The sequence below is a fragment of the Gymnogyps californianus genome, chromosome 8 (assembly GCF_018139145.2).
Source record: "Gymnogyps californianus isolate 813 chromosome 8, ASM1813914v2, whole genome shotgun sequence".
NCBI classification, from domain to species: domain Eukaryota; kingdom Metazoa; phylum Chordata; class Aves; order Accipitriformes; family Cathartidae; genus Gymnogyps; species Gymnogyps californianus.
Window position 1 is genome coordinate 9169545 of NC_059478.1, and position 17400 is coordinate 9186944.

The 17400-nt window shown below is 52.0% G+C and overlaps 2 protein-coding genes across 2 annotated transcripts in view; both read right to left on the reverse strand.

The window, feature by feature from the left end:
- ATF6 (activating transcription factor 6) overlaps window positions 1-8249 on the reverse strand; it is an 81856-nt gene extending 73607 nt beyond the window's left edge. The window contains exons 1-7 of the mRNA XM_050901099.1: window positions 8180-8249; window positions 8005-8081; window positions 6116-6203; window positions 5685-5779; window positions 5080-5209; window positions 4630-4836; window positions 1884-2104 (exon numbers count right to left, since the gene is read on the reverse strand). Coding sequence (XP_050757056.1) covers window positions 1884-2104; window positions 4630-4836; window positions 5080-5209; window positions 5685-5779; window positions 6116-6203; window positions 8005-8081; window positions 8180-8249 — 888 coding nt within the window. The remainder of the gene's footprint in view (window positions 1-1883; window positions 2105-4629; window positions 4837-5079; window positions 5210-5684; window positions 5780-6115; window positions 6204-8004; window positions 8082-8179) is intronic.
- A 240-nt stretch (window positions 8250-8489) lies between these two features.
- On the reverse strand, window positions 8490-16283 carry SELP (selectin P). Its single transcript, XM_050900976.1, has 17 exons — window positions 15818-16283; window positions 15613-15720; window positions 15318-15500; window positions 12934-13119; window positions 12614-12799; window positions 12292-12477; window positions 11973-12158; window positions 11652-11837; window positions 11333-11518; window positions 11012-11197; window positions 10690-10875; window positions 10376-10561; window positions 10034-10219; window positions 9761-9883; window positions 9317-9347; window positions 9065-9120; window positions 8490-8833 (listed from the first exon to the last, which is right to left on the reverse strand). The coding sequence occupies exons 1-16, from the start codon at window positions 16281-16283 to the stop codon at window positions 9066-9068; spliced, it is 2826 nt and encodes a 941-aa protein (XP_050756933.1). The 3' UTR covers window positions 8490-8833; window position 9065.
- Between the last annotated feature and the right edge of the window lie 1117 nt (window positions 16284-17400).

Below are 17400 nucleotides of genomic sequence, written 5' to 3' on the forward strand. Positions count from 1 at the left end.
CTGAAAGCCTGGCACTTCCCCACAGCTGGCAAGCTGCGTAAACTGTGTCATCAGGACAAGCACAACGCAGGGCTTCAGGCGTACAGCTTGCTATCAGCCGATCTCAGTCTCATCCATTGGAAGGGCTGAGTGTTAAACTAACAGTTTATCCCTCCTAAGCCCAAAAGAAAGTCCTGCAGTGTTTCTTTTTATCCTGCAACATCTGCTTAGATTAGCAAACAAAAACACATGTTACAGAGCTCAAATGACAGCTACATCTGTGCAGCTCTGAGCACCGCATATGGCATCTACAGCAGTTGCAAGATGTTTTAACCCTGCTGGTGCCAGCTGTATCCTGAAACATTTGTTCTTTTTCAAAGTGCTATTTCACAGTATGTGCCAAAGAGCAGTTGCAGCTGTTTTTTCATGTTTCAATAAACACAGGTAAGATGTGCAGCATTTAGGCTGATACCAAGTCTTAAAACTGCCTCCCTAAAACAGCTTCAGGTGGAAATATCCACGCAACCATTGTTCAAAACAAACAGCTATTCATTATCCCAGCTACACATTTGACTACTGACTGTCACAGATGTGTATATGAACTGTGATGACAATAAGGGGGTTTCGTCAATTAAACCTTATATTGAGACAATGGCAAGGTATGCTAGTCTTGATTACAGGGAGTCACAAATCTAATGACTACTGACAGGTCTCTTTAGTTTGGCTTTGCATGGCAGGCAACTATCATTTAAAAATGCAGCGCTCTTAACTGGTCTGTCTACTGACAGACCTTTGTTAGCTTCTTGCAAATTCAAGATTAGGTTTCCATTGCAGTCTGGCTGCTGAACTAGTTGTAGCAAATAATTTTTCATTTAAAAATGCAGCCCACACACGAATAGTGAGGAAAATTTAACATCAAGCATGAGTGGCAATTCTCAGACACTAGGAAACTGTACAACAACATCCCTCCAAAGAAGCCAGAAGGCGCATGCCTGTGAGAAACAGTGCCCTGCGCTGCTAATAAGCAGGTGACTGTACTGCAAAATTTCATGTGAATGGACACGAGGGTTTCCTCCCTCACACTGAGAGATGCAATAGGACCCTCACCTCACAACAACTGCGCTTGGAATACCACGCTGGAGAACGACACCCTGAGAGTTTAAAAGCCACAAACAAGAAGCTTCGGTACTTTCCACAACCATGCTTTCCGTTGGACAACAAAATGCAAACAAAGCAGCTCCAAACTACTAGGAACTAAATCAAGTTAACACCCAGCTTGCTAGCTAGTTAAGATGTCAAAGCTGAAGAGGGAAAAAAACCCCACACATCTCAAAAGCTATTTCTGTTTACAACTACCGCTTACTGTGAGCTACTGTGGAAAAACTGATTTATTTGTGCAGTGACTGTTGAGAGCTTACCCCCTGGGAGCCTGAACAGATTAGGATCATATGAAACTCAATACCTGAAGTTTCTAAAAATCATGAGTAAAATCTGGGGAAGTAAAGGGGATGGAAAAAGAATCAGGCCTACTGCTGACACTTCCAATTCATCTACTTCCAAAGGAATGTTTTTATTATATGGATTAGAAAAATGGTTTAGCACTAATCAAAAATCAGACAAGTGAAGGAAAAAATATATCAGCACTGTCTCCTGCCACAATGCTTGCATACCTGGTCTGCAACTCCATGCAGGCCAGCAGATATCAAGCTGTTCCTCCCCATTCTTTGCCAAGCTGCCGACTTCCTTGTTTACTGTTAGAAATCCTATTAGACGAGCCCCAACTACAGTTCCGTCTTCCTGAGAGTCTAAAGTGACCTGGTTCTCCCATTATATCCCACATGCAGGTAACTGAAAACTATTTCCAAGCTTTGGTTATTAGCTATCATCACACAGTCGGAACTTACATCCAGCCCCACTGCTGGTGTGGTGCTTTGAAGCAAGGGCTTATTCACTGGTATTTTGCCGCTTGTTGAGCCATTTCCAGCAGCTGGAGGCAATGTATTCACCGTATGATTGTGAAGTGGCGTGGTCCCTCCGGTGACGGCAATGACTGGCTGGGAGGCAGGAAGCACCCCAGAAGCCTGGAGCTGTACCACAGCGGGCTGGGGCAGCACCACTGACTGACCTAGAACACGAGAACAAACAGGAGTGCTCAGCGTATGATACGAAATGGATTTGTACATGACCAGTTTGTAGGGGAATACTGATATAGGAGGTAGGAAGTCTTGCTTCCTCTCCTGCCCCGCACAATTTATCTCAAGTCCAATTCTACAGCATTAGTATATTCCACAGGATAGGAATGAAAAGGAAAAAAAAAAAAAGCTCAAAAGTTTGCAGGGCTCTTAATCCATCCTGAAAACCAAAACTACACATATTAAAGGGATCCAATAAATCAAGCTCTCTCCTAAAAGCTCTTCAAAGTTAATAAAAGTCAACACCTGTTAGAAACATTACTCATTTCAGTATTGCTAACACTTGATGCACTTTGAGCAACTTTTTCAAAGAACTTAGCCAGCTTACCTCAATCCTCCTTCTCTCTTTTGTCCATCCCTACTTTATTGCTGTATTCAGTGGAAAACTTACTATGCACAAGTGACTCATACTATACAAACTAATTCAGAAATAGCACAGAGAAGGAAGATGAACGAGAAAGAACAACACAAGTTACACTTTCAAAACATAAGTTCAAGCCACAATTCACACTAAGACCAATTTTTTTAAAAAATGTCTTATGTAAGAAATTTTATGCACAAGCTGAACAGAGCTTAAAGAACAGCAAGCAGAAAAAATGAGGTAATTTTGACAGAGTTTGAAATGGAATTAAAAACAGTCACTTCCAAGAGATTTCAGTCCAACAACTACATTTAACTCAAGCAGGTGCTTGAGTAATATTTTGTTGTCTGAAAACACATGAACGTCTCCCTAATCCTTTGTAACAGGATGATCTTGCCAGCTTTCAGAAACAGCACGTTCCAGCTGAGCATTCCAACCAAAATGCACAACGATGTATTGCAGCATTTACCGAACCTTCTGGAAGGTGAAAAATGAAGTAATTTACCTAGCATCAAGATCTTTTATGTATGAGGTGTAGGATTAGATCTCCTTTTTCGCAGAGATAATCTTGAAGACATCATAAGTTAGTACTACCCCATTTAAGAACCTTAAATGGTGAATTTGAGATTATTTCAACAATTTTTTTTTACGCATAAAATATGGGATGCTCTAAGATTGTGCTTCCTTCTTTAAGCTTTTATGAAATGGACTGCAAAAATATCATTCCTCATGCTCCTTTGAAGATAATGGCATATTTCAAACTGGTAGCTCCAATTTGTCATGTGCAGGGGATTTTGATGAATGAAAAAGATCCTTATGGTTTTTGTTATGGAAGCAGCACAACAGAATTTTTAAACACATCATCAGTCAAAGTAAATACATGGTATGGAAATACTTTCCCAAAAGTATTTCCTCTATAGTGCCTCACAGAAACTACTCTCATGACTTTTCTTCAGGGAGAAGGAGAAGCTGATCTTCACAGTACTATACGTATATCCAAAATATCCATATCCCCAATATTCCTTATTCCAGATGGTATTTTATCAGCTGGAACATCAGAAGGACTAAGAATTAGGTCATGCTGACTGTGCTGACCTGTGTTTTAAGCGGTCTAACAATCTCAGGCATGTTGTAACAAACGTCAGCGTCTCCAGCTTTGGCTTAACTCCTGATGGAAGAACAATCAGTAATGAAGACAAATTTTTCACTATTGCAATAATTTCTAGATACATGCCCTTAAGTATTTGTCTCCTTTTCCTTCCACGCCTCAGTGCCTGTGGAGTCAACTGCAAGAGACTGCAGCCATCAGCTGGTGAAAACAAGCAACTGCATCTGACAATTTCAGCAATGCAAGTTATGTCCCCACTGTCTTAGCTGAAGAGTAAAATCATGTTTTGGATTCAGAAATGAAGGCTCAAGCTCCTTTGAAAATCTGTTACAGGGCAACAGGAGGAAGGAAGAATTATCAGTGGACCCGAAATCACTTGCCTCTTGTTAACATCGGCTTGCATCTGTAAGCAACTTTTCTAACCTGACATGGCTCTCAACTTTAGCAGATTTCACAACATCCTGTTTAATGTTGTTTAGTGAGATAAAAAGCCATAAACTCATGTTCCCACCGTCCTGTGGTAGAGTTTCATGTGAGTAAAAAAAAAGGTTTTATCACTCCTCCCAAATTTTCAAGCTTCATTCAAGCCATCCTAACTGATTCTGCTGGATCTTCCTTTGGTTACGACAGAATAGCACTGTAATCACCTTATCCACCACTTGCCATCACAAGTAGAGCAGAGCAAAGGGTCCCTAGAGATCCTTCCAAATTAGCAGTTTTATCTCCACAATTGCCAGCGCTCAGCATAGTCTCTCTTGCTGTACTGTCTTCCATTCCACATAATGCCCAGGTGAGTGCTGTTTCTCATAGGACTACATGAGGGAGGAATAAGGTCATCTTCTCAGCCTAAAGCTTTTTCAGCAAAGCATGTAGGATCCCTCTTTTTTCTCCTACCCCTCCCATTTCACCCGCCAAAGCTAACTTCATTCTAGCAACCATCCCAAGTTGTTTACCCCCAAGACCTGGCTCAGTCAAGACAATTCACTTACCTTTAGGAGGTGCTGGCTGGATGTTAACAACTGGCTGATGCTTTGGTAGTGGCACAAGCGTGGGAAGAGTCTGAATAATGATGGTTTTAGCTGGGACGCCAATGTTAGCCTGAGCTTCAGGTACAGCAGGCAAAAGGGGTTTGGGTTGTATCAAAGGCCTGGACACTGTCTGACCACACCTCTTCAGGGTCCTCGCAGAACTATTTGCTAGGAAAGGAAAAATAGTCAGAGTTGGACCAGAAGATATAAAATAAAGAATTCAAGCAGTAATAACAGGGCTTTTAATAGGGGCTTTTGTTACCCATCTATAATATTTGTTAAAAATGGACATATCTGATCACAAATCCAAGTCAGAAATGACAGGATATACTAGTGTCTGTTAGTTAAACATTTGTATGCAAGACAATACGCATACTATCTGCGGAATCAAAGTAACTCGATCTCTCATACCAGACCGAGAAGTGATGCTGACAGCAGGCTTCTTCCCTCCATCTCCTTCGGGGGATGCAGGGCTTCTGCAGCTCTTGCTGTAGAGAGAGATGGGAGACATCTGGGAGCTACAGCTGAAGTCCACATCATCCTGCAGACAGAAGGTACATGAGATTAATGCTTCAGAAACACATAAAAGTGTCTACTAGCAGTTCAGAGTATAACTGCCTTTCCTTACATCTGTGTTGCTGCTGCAGCAAACAGGAGAAAGGTTCTGTTCTGCAGTTTTATTCTAGTCAATGCTAAGTACTACTGAAAACCAAACAAGTACTTCTCTCTATCAGCAGAGCAATGGGAGGCAGAGGCCAGCAACTGCTAGACTCAGAAGCCTTTAGAAGGCATTTTGTTTGGCAACCAGGCTAATAAACACAACTGAGGAAACAGAACTAAACGTGCTCTTTTTAGAATGGGTCACAGCAGGAGAGGAAAGAAAAGGTCACTGAAGGGAAGTTTTTGCAAGGGTTGCCATGAAGTTGGTCAGACAAGTAAATCACTGGGTTTTTTGTTTGTCACAGCTGGTTCTGAATGACTGCTGCTATCTGTGTTATGTGGAGGTTTCTGCATACAGGCACATTCTGCACTGGAGAGTCCACAGACGATGGAGAAGGGACCGAACAATTTGAAGTGGCTGGCGATAAGGGTTCTGTCTTCACGCTTGCATCTGCAAGAGGCAGATAAAGAAATTTTACGGTATAAGTTTTTAGCAATGAGAGACCAGTAAAGAACACACTGCCCTACACCAGCTATTTAATTCCTGAAGCAAGGCACAGCAGAAAATACAGCGAAATTAAAGATACTAAACAGCTTAGCTTGTAGGGCAGTCCTTGTCAGCTGTACCCATCCTACAGAAACACAGCATGACTTCTCATCACAGAGCTAAATGCTGCAGGGCATCAAGTAGTTTCATGTAAGTTACCCCTATCCTTAAGTTGTAACAGCTCACCCTTGTGGGGTGGGGGGGAATAGTCACATCTGCAAAATACAGAAGGTTAATTACCTGTGTAAGCATGGCCTGTAATATTCCAAAGGTCCGAGTCCCAAGACATCAAATCCAAATCAAAATGAAAGTTATAGAGATCATTTTCCTGAAACAACAGTTCAGAAAAAGAAACAATACAAAAAGACAATATACATTGAAACCACCAGCCATTATGCTCACGTTCTTACAGCTCTGGAAAACAAAACAAAACACAACTATCACTTCAGTTGCCTTAAGTCATGAAGAGATAAAAGTCCTTAAGGGGACAATTCTCAACTGGAATACACAAGACAAGGCTTCTTTTAAAGCTTAGACCTGTAGCAAAGCAGCATGTCAGTTTAAGACCATCGCTAATTATTGCACTGTTATCAGTAATTTGTAAAGCAAAAGTTCTAAGTCCAGTCATTGAACCACCTCATATAAAGCACAAGTTTTAGCAACTTGTTGCCACCCTCCCCCTCATCTGCACTGAAAGATTTACTTAACACTCTTCCGTCTCAAAGCACTTCATAAACAAAAGCAGCACCAGCGGCAGTTTACCAGCAGGAAAAGAAACACAAGGACTGATTTGCTCGAGATCTGATGAACAGTATGTATTAGGTCTCCCTATGCTTGAATAAACTATCATCATCATCTTCTAAAGCCAGGGACACCAGTTTCCTTTTCCAATCACCACAAAAAAAAAAAAAAAGACTAAAATCACTTCATACATGACCTTTAAAACAATGATCAGGTTTTTTGCTCCATTTTTTCTGCTGATGCATCTATAAGTCTCAGTTCCCTACTTAAATGTGACATTTTTATGAGCACTTGCATGAAAAATATAAATATCACACCCCCAACTTATACAAATATACAGCAAAGATTTTCTTGCTAAAAACTATCCTGCAAATGTACCTCTCCTTATGTTCTCAACTTGTCTCATAAATGGAGGCTCAGAAAGTCTGCACACTGCATAGATATTAGCATTTGCAGGCTAGGATGAAGAGAAAGCTCATCAGAGCACATTTATAGGAAGAATGACCAAAAACCACAGCCTGAGCTGTGCAGTGAGAGCCTCCGCACAGGTAACTAACGCTGACCTGCTGATGAGCAATACCTTTCCCTTGTACAATCAAGCAGTTCCCACATTTTCTCCAGCACCTGGCTCTACAATGCCTGTAGGAATGCTCTTAGTACCTGAGGTTTATGTTGGGTAACCCAGGGGTTGTGCTGGAGGCAGGTTAGGACACAGTGAGCAGAGAGAAGGCGGGGGGAAGAACACTGAGTGGACAATCCATGAGGCAAATGCCCTGGGACAGAAAAAGCAGTACTATAGGACAGCGAAAAACATGGGGATTAATGCATAAGGTTGCAAGCAAAGGTTTTAGGAGAAAATCCTACAATAGACAAGAAAACAAGAAGCCATCTCATAGGCAAGGTGATAAAGCACAGCACTGGTGGATGCAGATGTAACGTACCCATGCTTCTCCACACTTCTCCTTTCATGCAACCCAGAAACGTACTCCCCGTCAGCACGGCCTTGCAGGGAGAGTTTACCTTCATTAGGTCAGTGACGGAAACAGCCCTCCCTGGACACAGCACCTCAAACTTTCACCTTAAATTCTCTCCTTTAAACTTAGCTTTTAAATCTCTAGCTTTGATACCGACAGTTTGTTAAGAGACTGAAAACTCTGCATCTCCACAGCTAACGCAGGGGTGAACGCGCGGAGGCCTGTAAGCCACCGGCGCTCCAGCCGGCGAGCTCGCCTGTCTCCTGCCAGGCGGCCGCCATGAAACCTACAGCGCTGCTCCTCGGGGGATCCCCCGCCGGCGCCTCCAGCCCCCGAGCCGGGCCATGGGGGTACACCGCCGGCGGGGGCGGGGAGCCCGGCCTCCCGCCGCCCCCATCCCCGCCCGGTACTCACGTCGGGCTCGTCCCTCGGGACCCGCCGCGGCTCCGCGGCGCCCAGCAGCTCGCTCAGCTCCTCGCCCAGCACCGCCTCTGCGGGAGAAACAGCGGCCTCAGCGCCGGCCCGGCCCCGGCCGGGAGCTCCCCACCGCCCGGCCCCCGGCCCCCGAGCCCCCCGCCGCCGCCCTCACCCCAGTCGAGGCCGCCCCCCGGGGCCGGCAGCAGCCCCGCCGGCTCCCACTCGGCCTCCGCCGCCGCCATCGCTTCCGCCTTCCTCCCGAAACCCACGTCTCCTTCCGGGCAGCGCCCCGCCCCGTCTACGGCGGCCTCCGGCGGACACACGGCGGGGCGGCGGCCTCACGGGGCGCTCGTGGGCTCCCGCGGCACTCGTGGGCTCCCGCGGCCGCTGCCCGCGCCGGGGCTTCGCTTCCAGACCCCAGGGGCTGAGATGGGCGCCGTCCCCACCCGCACCCAGGCACACAGAGGCGGCTCGTTAGACACAGGCGTTTATTCAGGCCCCGCTGACACAAGCCCGTCGCCAGAAGCACGAGTGGGGGGAGCCGCGGGGGAACGTCGAAGGGGAGGGAGGCAGCTCCGTGAGGGGAAGGGGCTGGCAGCAGGCGACAGAGGCGGCCCACGGCCCCAGGCTGGTCTTCAGAGGTCTTCATGCGTGGGTGGTGCAGGAAGGCAGCTCCACTCCCCGGGGGGGGGGGGGTGTACACGCAGCGTGGGTGCGGTCTCCACCCGGCAGCATTGGTCTGGACTGCAGGCAGAGGCGTGAAGTCCCTCTAGGCCCTGGGAGTAGCTCCCACTGGGGGACACGGTGGGTTTTGGTCACAGCCAGGCTGGAAGCACAGAAGAGCTGGAGCTGGTGTTACCCCCTGTGGTACTCCCAAAGGGGTCCCGTCCCCCCCCCCCTTCCCCTCCCAAGGGATGTCCACACCTGGGAGCACCCCAGCCAGGAGGATAGCTGCCCAGGTGAGCTTTCCACGCATGACTCCCAGCAGAAGCAGGGGAGAATGTTTCCAGCACACTGCGAGAGTGGAGGGTGCTGTGAGCGTCTTGCCGGCGCTCACCTTACAGGTTGGCGTCATATGCTGCGTTGGTGAAGATGCCCGGTGATCCTAGGTCACTGGAAAACAGACACAAGGGTGTCACCTTGGGGGAGAGGGCAGGGGTGTGAAGGGCATGGGTTAACACAGCCCCAGAGATGCTCCCACTGCATATAAAAGCAGCCTCACACGGGCAGATCTGGGTGACAGTGGGGCGACCGCAGGGCTGTGATGGGCACAGGGCAGAGCTACCCCCCTGCAGAGCACAGCTCTCACCTGGTGGGGTTCAGGAGCTGCTTCTTCTCCTCTGATAACAAGTGTCAAAATGTCCACATGGGTAGTGCAGATAGGAAAGAAATAACCAGACGTTTAGTGAAGGATTTGAGAAGCTGCAGCAGCAGCGTCTGAAATTGAACCAAGTCTGACAAGCACGGGATGGAGCAGGGAGGGGCAGCTGAAACAGTTGCCTTCTTCCCATTTGCAGTTAAGGTGTTTTTCTGGCTCTGCCCTCCAAACCTGGCTGCTGACACTTCCAGCTGGACAAACTGCCAAGGAGGTGCTGCCAGACCAAAGCAACTCGCAGCAAATAAAACACATGGATTGAGGCAGTCACACTGTTAAACTCTACTGATCATCCCACCCTCCCCTGGGACTCTGTAACCCCCTGGTCTGAGAGCCCCCTGCCAAAGCGACGGTGGGCTGTGGGAGGCATTTCTGTACCTCTGTCGCTGAGCCGCTTGGCGAGGAAGGCAATGAGCGTCCCCGAGAGCACGATGCCAGCTACCGCCAGAGCCGTGCCGCTGCTGTAAGCCAGGACTTGCTTTAAGAAGGGGGCACCGTCCTCTGAAACGGATCCGCAGACCCACAGGTTAGAAAGTTGTCAGAAGGACTTCACAGCACCCAAGCTGCTGGGGTGCCCCCCCACCACACTCAAGATGTGCTGCAGGAAGCTGGACCCCCCCAGTGCTAGAGGAGCGGGGGGTCCCACCGTACCTGCACAGACAGGGGGATGCCTGGTCCAGTTCCCTGTGGCTGCACACCAGAGCACCTCTGCTCCCATCCGAACAAACCCCTCCTCGCAGGAAAAGGTGCATGTGGAGTTGTATGTGAAGTTCCCGTGCACGTGAGAGCAGGTCAGCTGGCCTCTGCTGGGGGGGTCCAGCACCGGGCAGCTGACAGCTGGAGATAAAGCACAGCGGTAGCATCAATAGGACAGGACCAGTGGTGGTGGGACAGGGACATGTGGGCTGGGGGTGCTAAGGGGAAGGAGATGCTGGGGAAAGCAGTCTGCTACAACAGAGCGCTTCCAGACACGTGTGTGACCACGAAATCTACCTTCACATCGTGGGCTGTCCCCAGTCCAGGTCCCCGTGGCCGTGCACTCGCGGCTCTCTGGCCCCATCAGCACAAACCCTGTCTGGCAGGAGAAGGTACACGTGGAGCCGAAGGCAAAGTCCCCATGGAGGTGGGAGCAAGCAGCCTGGCCCATCTTGGGGATGGCCAGTGCTGAGCATTTGATGGCTGCAAGGGTAAAGAGGCACACTTCAAGCAGGAGCCTGGGAGACTACACTGTTGGCACCAAGAGACTGGGGAACATCCTAGTGTCACCCCAAGGCCAATGACACCCTGAGCTCTAGCAGCAGCTCTACCTTCACAGCGTGGGGCATCCCCAGTCCAGGTCCCTCTGGCCGTGCACTCGCGGGTCTCTGGCCCCATCAGTGCAAACCCTGTCTGGCAGGAGAAGGCACACGTGGAACCAAAGGCAAAGTCCCCATGGAGGTGGGAGCAGTTCAGCTCTCCCCGGTCTGGAGCACTGAGCACTGGGCAGGCAATAGCTGGAGGGTAAAGAGGCACACTTCAAGCAGGAGCCTGGGGACTACGAGGCTAAACTGTTAGGATGAGAGGACCAAGACACCCAAGAACATCCCAGGGTCATCCCAAGGCCTGTAACACCTTGAGCAGCAACTCTACCTTCACAGCGTGGGGCGTCCCCAGTCCAGGTCCCTGTGGCTGTGCACTCGCGGGTCTCTGGCCCCATCAGCGCAAACCCCGTCTGGCAGGAGAAGGCGCACGTGGAACCAAAGGCAAAGTCCCCATGGAGGTGGGAGCAGTTCAGCCCTCCCCGGTCTGGAGCACTGAGCCTTGGGCAGGTGATGGCTGCAGGGATAGAGGCACACTTCAAGCAGGAGCCTGGGGACTACGAGGCTAAGCTGTTGGAATGAGAAGACCAAGACACCAGAGAACATCCCATGGTCACCCCAAGGCCTGTGACACATTGAACAGCAACTCTACCTTTGCATCGTGGGGCATCCCCAGTCCAGGTCCCCATGGCCGTGCACTCATGGCTCTCCAGTCCTGTCAGCACAAACCCCGTCTGGCAGGAGAAGACACATGTGGAGCCGAAGGTGAAGTCCCCATGGAGATGGGAGCAGTTCAGCTCTCCCCGGTCTGGAGCACTGAGCCTCGGACAGGTGATGGCTGCAGAGGTACAGACACACTCCAAGCAGGAGCCTTGGGACTGCGAGGCTAAACTGCTGGGACCAAGAGGCTGGGGTGACACTAGGATGTTCCCCAAGATCAGTGACACTTTGAGCTTTAGCAGCAGCTCTACCTTCACAGCGTGGGGCGTCCCCAGTCCAGGTCCCTGTGGCTGTGCACTCGCGGGTCTCTGGCCCCATCAGCGCAAACCCCGTCTGGCAGGAGAAGGCACACGTGGAGCTGAAGGCGAAGTCCCCATGGAGGTGGGAGCAGTTCAGCTCTCCCCGGTCTGGAGCACTGAGCCTTGGGCAGGTGATGGCTGCAGGCATAGAGATACACTTCAAGCAGGAGCCTGGGGACCACGAGGCTAAACTGTTGGAATGAAAGGACCAAGACACCAGAGAACATCCTAGGGTCAACCCAAGGCCTGTAACACCTTGAGCAGCAGCTCTACCTTCACATCGTGGGCTGTCCCCAGTCCATGTCCCTGTGGCTGTGCACTCGTGGGTCTCTGGCCCCATCAGCGCAAACCCCGTCTGGCAGGAGAATGCACACGTGGAGCCGAAGGCAAAGTCCCCATGGAGGTGGGAGCAGTTCAGCTCTCCCCGGTCTGGAGCACTGAGCCTTGGGCAGGTGATGGCTGCAGGGATAGAGGCACACTTCAAGCAGGAGCCTGGGGACTGGGAGACTAAACTGTTGGGTCCAAGAGGCTGGGGAACATCCTACTGTCACCCTAAGGCCAGTGACACCCTGAGCTCTAGCAGCAGCTCTACCTTCACAGCGTGGGGCATCCCCAGTCCAGGTCCCCATGGCCATGCACTCGCGGCTTTCCAGCCCCATCAGCACAAACCCTGTCTGACAGGAGAATGCACACGTGGAGCCGAAGGCGAAGTCCCCATGGAGGTGGGAGCAGTTCAGCTTTCCTTGGTCTGGAGCACTGAGCACTGGGCAGGCAATGGCTGCAGAGATAGAGATACACTTCAAGCAGGAGCCTGGGGACTACGAGGCTAAACTGTTGGAATGAAAGGACCAAGACACCAGAGAGCATCCTAGGATCAGCCCAAGGCCTGTAAACACCTTGAGCAGCAGCTCTACCTTCACATCGTGGGCTGTCCCCAGTCCATGTCCCTCTGGCCGTGCACTCGCGGGTCTCTGGCCCCATCAGCGCAAACCCCATCTGGCAGGAGAATGCACACGTGGAGCCGAAGGCAAAGTCCCCATGGAGGTGGGAGCAGTTCAGCTCTCCCCGGTCTGGAGCACTGAGCCTTGGGCAGGTGATGGCTGCAGGGCAAAGAGGCACACTTCAAATAGGAGCCTGGGGACTGGGAGACTAAACTGCTGGGACCAAGAGGCTGGGGAACATCCTAGTGTCATCCCAAGGCCAATGACACCCTGAGCTCTAGCAGCAGCTCTACCTTCACAGCGTGGGGCATCCCCAGTCCAGGTCCCTGTGGCCGTGCACTCGTGGGTCTCCGACCCCATCAGTGCAAATCCTGTCTGGCAGGAGAATGCACACGTGGAGCCGAAGGTGAAGTCCCCATGGAGGTGGGAGCAGTTCAGGTCTCCTCGGTCTGGAGCGCTGAGTGCTGGGCAGGTGATGGCTGCAATGGGAGAGCAGGTCTCAGAGACAGCATAGATGAGTTTAAATCTAGGTATTAGGGCTGAATCCCAATCAAACAAACCCAAATCTATGGTGATATGTCTTTGATTTACCTTTCTCACCCAGACAAGTCTCACCTCTTCAAAAACAGTAGTAACGTAGTTGGTACAATGGTTTGTCTGCCATACGAATGATTTCCTGGGCAGGGCAGTTGCTGCTCTGCCCAGAGCCCTGTTTATCCCCTGCACTACCCCAGGTCGTACCCCATATGGAAGGACACCCAGATGGCTTTGGGGCTGTAGGGGACCGGGATGGATGACTGCAATGGCTATAGGGGTTGCGTGCCAGCCTCCCCAGGCTGTGCCTGGGGTATGCTTCGCTGGATGCTGGGGCAGCACCCAACATTTGCTGGGGTGAGCGGGCTCCGCTGCCTGCAGGACCACCGCAGGTTAGTGCTAGGAGGACATCTAACACCACCAGCATCCAGCCTGGGTGAGACAGACCCCGTTCCCTGCACTTTCTGCTTTCAGACTGACACCACTTTCCTTGGTAGACTTTTCCTTTCGTAGCTATTTTACAGGCAAGCCTGATTTCCCACAGAATCCCTGGAGGTGTCTATCGGGGCCTCAAAACACAGCGCTGAGGCACGCCCCAGCAGGCAGCCCAGGCTTTACCTTCACAGTGCAGGGGGGGCCCCATCCAGACCCCACCGGCTGTGCACTGCAGCCTCCCCACTCCCGTCGCCTCAAACCCCTCTTGGCAGGAGAAGGCACACGTGGAGTTGAAGGCGAACATGCCGTGCGGGTGGGAGCAATCAACCTGGCCCCTTTCGGGGGCAGCCAGCTGGGGGCACGCGAAGGCTGCAGGCAGACACAGGGCAGGGCGTGAGGGCAGGGCAGGCAGCCTCATCCCTCATAGTGCCCGCAGCACTGTCAGCCTTGCCACAGCAGGAGCCTCTGCTTGTTTTTGGAGTAAACCCAACTGGCAATGCTTGCTAACGCAGCTTCGTTATCAGCAAAGGTGACCGACTGACTCATCTGATTCTTTGTAAAAAAGAAAAATCAATCATACGTACAGCCCGCAGGAAAAAACACTGAGCTGGGAAAGCAAGCCTTTGGGAACTTGAAAAGCCTGGATCGGGCAGGCTCAGCCCAGCTTGCCTGGGGGGACTTCCACAAAATTGGGAGCCAGCTCCTGACCCTGCCACTGCTGGGGACACTGGCTGTGGGACAGTCACATCACATCTCCATGCCCGTTCCCCTTAACTGCAGAAAGCTTGGCTGGTCTCAGCTGCCTAAAGCAAGCCCCAGGTTGGACCAGGGGCCCACCCAGCACAGACATCATCGGCAGAACTAACTTCAGGGCAGGCTTTTTTTTTTTTTTTAAATATATATACAGAGACCCTGCCCACCCCTTGACCTCTCCTGCTGGGTCTCCCAATACAGAGGGTCCCCAGTTGTGTCCTGTGTCTGTCCTCAACTCGTCCCATCCTTGTGCAAGGCTGCAGATGCACCACGCAGCGGCACAGGGAAGGTGGAGCAGGGCTCTCGCACCCCCCTGGGGCACCCGGCACCTGGCTACAAACCCTCGAGCCGCCAACAGGAAGACTTTCCCTGCCCCTGCAGCACAACGTACCACAGCTTTCTCTCCTTTGCGGCTTCCTGCCCCGCTCTGTCCCTCCCAGCTTATACCTAACCTCATCTCACGGGTTCTCGCCCCAGCTCAAGGCAGCACAGCCCTGCCAGGATACAACCTTTCACTGGCCGTGGGACAGCAGTCCCCCTTCACTCTTCTCTGAGAACCCCCGAGGTGCCGAGCACCTTCCCAAGGCAGATCAGGTGGGCTTGGGGAGATGGAGATGGTGCCACTGGGGTGATGGAGGTGCCAAGATACCATCCTGCCCCTGCGCTCGGTGCACGCCAGGTACTGGAGCCTGGGTGGGATTCAAGACAGTGAGCAAGAGCACTGGGACAGCCGGGGAGAACAGGGGGCTTATCCAGAGCTCACAGCCGCTCTGCCCATCGCAGCCTCATCAGGGAACCGCTCCCCGCATGCAGCACCAGGAGCTGCTTCCCTGAAGGGCAGGGGCACAGCAAGCTCAGCCCATTGCTTGCCTGAGCAGCGTTTGGCACGCAGGGCTGGCCCCCCCAAAGCATGAATGCTGCATCCCTGAGACCCCCAGCCCCTGGCAGGCCCTACCTGTGCACGTGGGGGTGTCTGCTGACCACTGCTGGGAAGGCAGGCACCGCAGAGTGCCTGCCCCTTGCCGCTCGAATCCCTCCTGGCACCCGAACACGCAGGTGGAGTTGTAGCTGAAGTTTCCATAGGGATGGCTGCAGTTCATGCGTGCTCCCTTGGGCTCAAGCTCGGTGCACTGCACAACTGGGAGAGACACAGCACCACCAGCGCGTTAGGAGCATAACGAACTTGCCCACTTTGCTGCCGGGGCTCAGGCTCTCCAGCAGGGAGGGAGGGATGGGGACAGATGGCTCACCGTCCTCGCACTCAGGGCCGTGGAAGCCAGGGTAGCACTCGCAGCGGTAGCTCCCGATGGTCTCCACGCACTCGCCGCGCTGGCTGCACGGGAAGGGCTGGCAGGAGGCTGCACACACAGAGGACGGTCATCAGGAGCCACTGGCCACCCTGCTGAGGTCCCCAGCCCACCCGATCCGGGTCCGTGCCGCGGTCCCCCCGCTCACCCCGGTAGCACAGCGCCTTTTTCTTCCGGTTGCAGGGCTCGTCGTTCCACTTGCCCGACTCCCGCTGCCGCTTGATGTAGATCTCCACGCAGTCCTGGTTGGAGCGGCGGTTGTTGGGCTCCCCGGCTGCCCAGTTCTCCGCCTCCTTCGTCAGCGCCTTCCTGGTGCCCACCCAGGTCCAGGTGCCACCCAGCTTGCGGATGCCGATCCAGTAGTAGCGCCCATGGAAGGGCAGGCTCTCGTTGAGGTACTCGATCTCCCGCTTGTTCTGGATCGCCACCAGGTCGGTGAAGAAGGTCTGGCAGTAGTTCCTGGCCTGCTCCCATGTGTAGTCCCCTTGGTCACTGTAGTGGTACGTCCAGGCACCCACCTCCACCCACATCACCGCACCTGTGAGAGAAGATGAGGTCCGGGATCGACGCAGAAGGGACGGGAGCCAGGTCGGAGATGGGGTCCCTTGGGACATGAGGGCGGGCTAGGGCTGGCATCAGGGCCAAGAGATGCCAGCAACCCGCTGGGTGAGGGGATGGGACGAAGGGACAAGTGTGGGTGAGAATGGGGCTCTAAGGGTACGTGGAGACCTGGGTGGATCAGGCATGGCAGGAGGAGCTGAGGTGGGACAGAGCGGGACAGCACAGGGATGAGGAAGGTGGGGGAGACAGGGTGAAGGCTGAGACAGAGGGCGGCATGGGATGGGGCAGACAGAGCGCAGGTGGCAGAAGAGCCCCAAGCGGAGATGCCAACCCTTCCTCCAGCACAAGGGGTGAAACCCCAGCCCCACAGCCCCGCTTCGCTGCCCACAAAGGTTTCCCAAAGGGGAAAATGCAACATCGAGATGGTTCCTTAAACACTGTTCCTTCCTTGAGCACAGAAGTGTACCACTTCGGCTTCTCGCTTTACACTTCTCCATGACAGTCAGCTTGGAGCAAGGCAGAGCAACGAGGATGTCCTCACCCCCAAAAGCATTTGGATCCCAAGCTGCTCATCTGAGCCAGGGATGGTGTGAAGAGTCTTGTAAAATTCAGTATTGCAAAACAACATCTTGCAAAAGTCAAGTTCACATCCTGGTCATGCCCACCAGGCAGGGCAAAGCCAGAGATTGACTGGAACCCACACCCAGAAGCAAAGGGCACTTTGCTGAAACCCTGCTCTTATTTACAGCATTTCGCACCACAACTTGATGCAATCAAAGGTTTTTACCCACAAAAAAAAGCTTCCTCCCTCCTCCCCAGAAGCAGGTATCTCCACAACTGCAGAAAGTGATATGGGGATCGTATCTCCATCTGTGCTGAAAGCAAGATGTGGATCAAAGTTTGCTCCAAACAACTGGCCTGGGGTACCTTGTGTCTCAGGGGAGCGTATGACACTGTGGTCGTGCAGGCAAAGGTCTGGGCATCGCAGATTAGATGCAAATCTAGGGCTTCCCAAGTCTAATTAGGGCTCTAGTTTGGTCAATAATTATGCATTTTTCTAAGCAAAATTTCCATAATTTGTCTGTTTTTCCTTGTGAAAGAGCAAACTATCCACTTTGTTCAACAAAACTAAAGCTGAGAAAAATGTGGCCTTCAACAACAGCCCTCCTC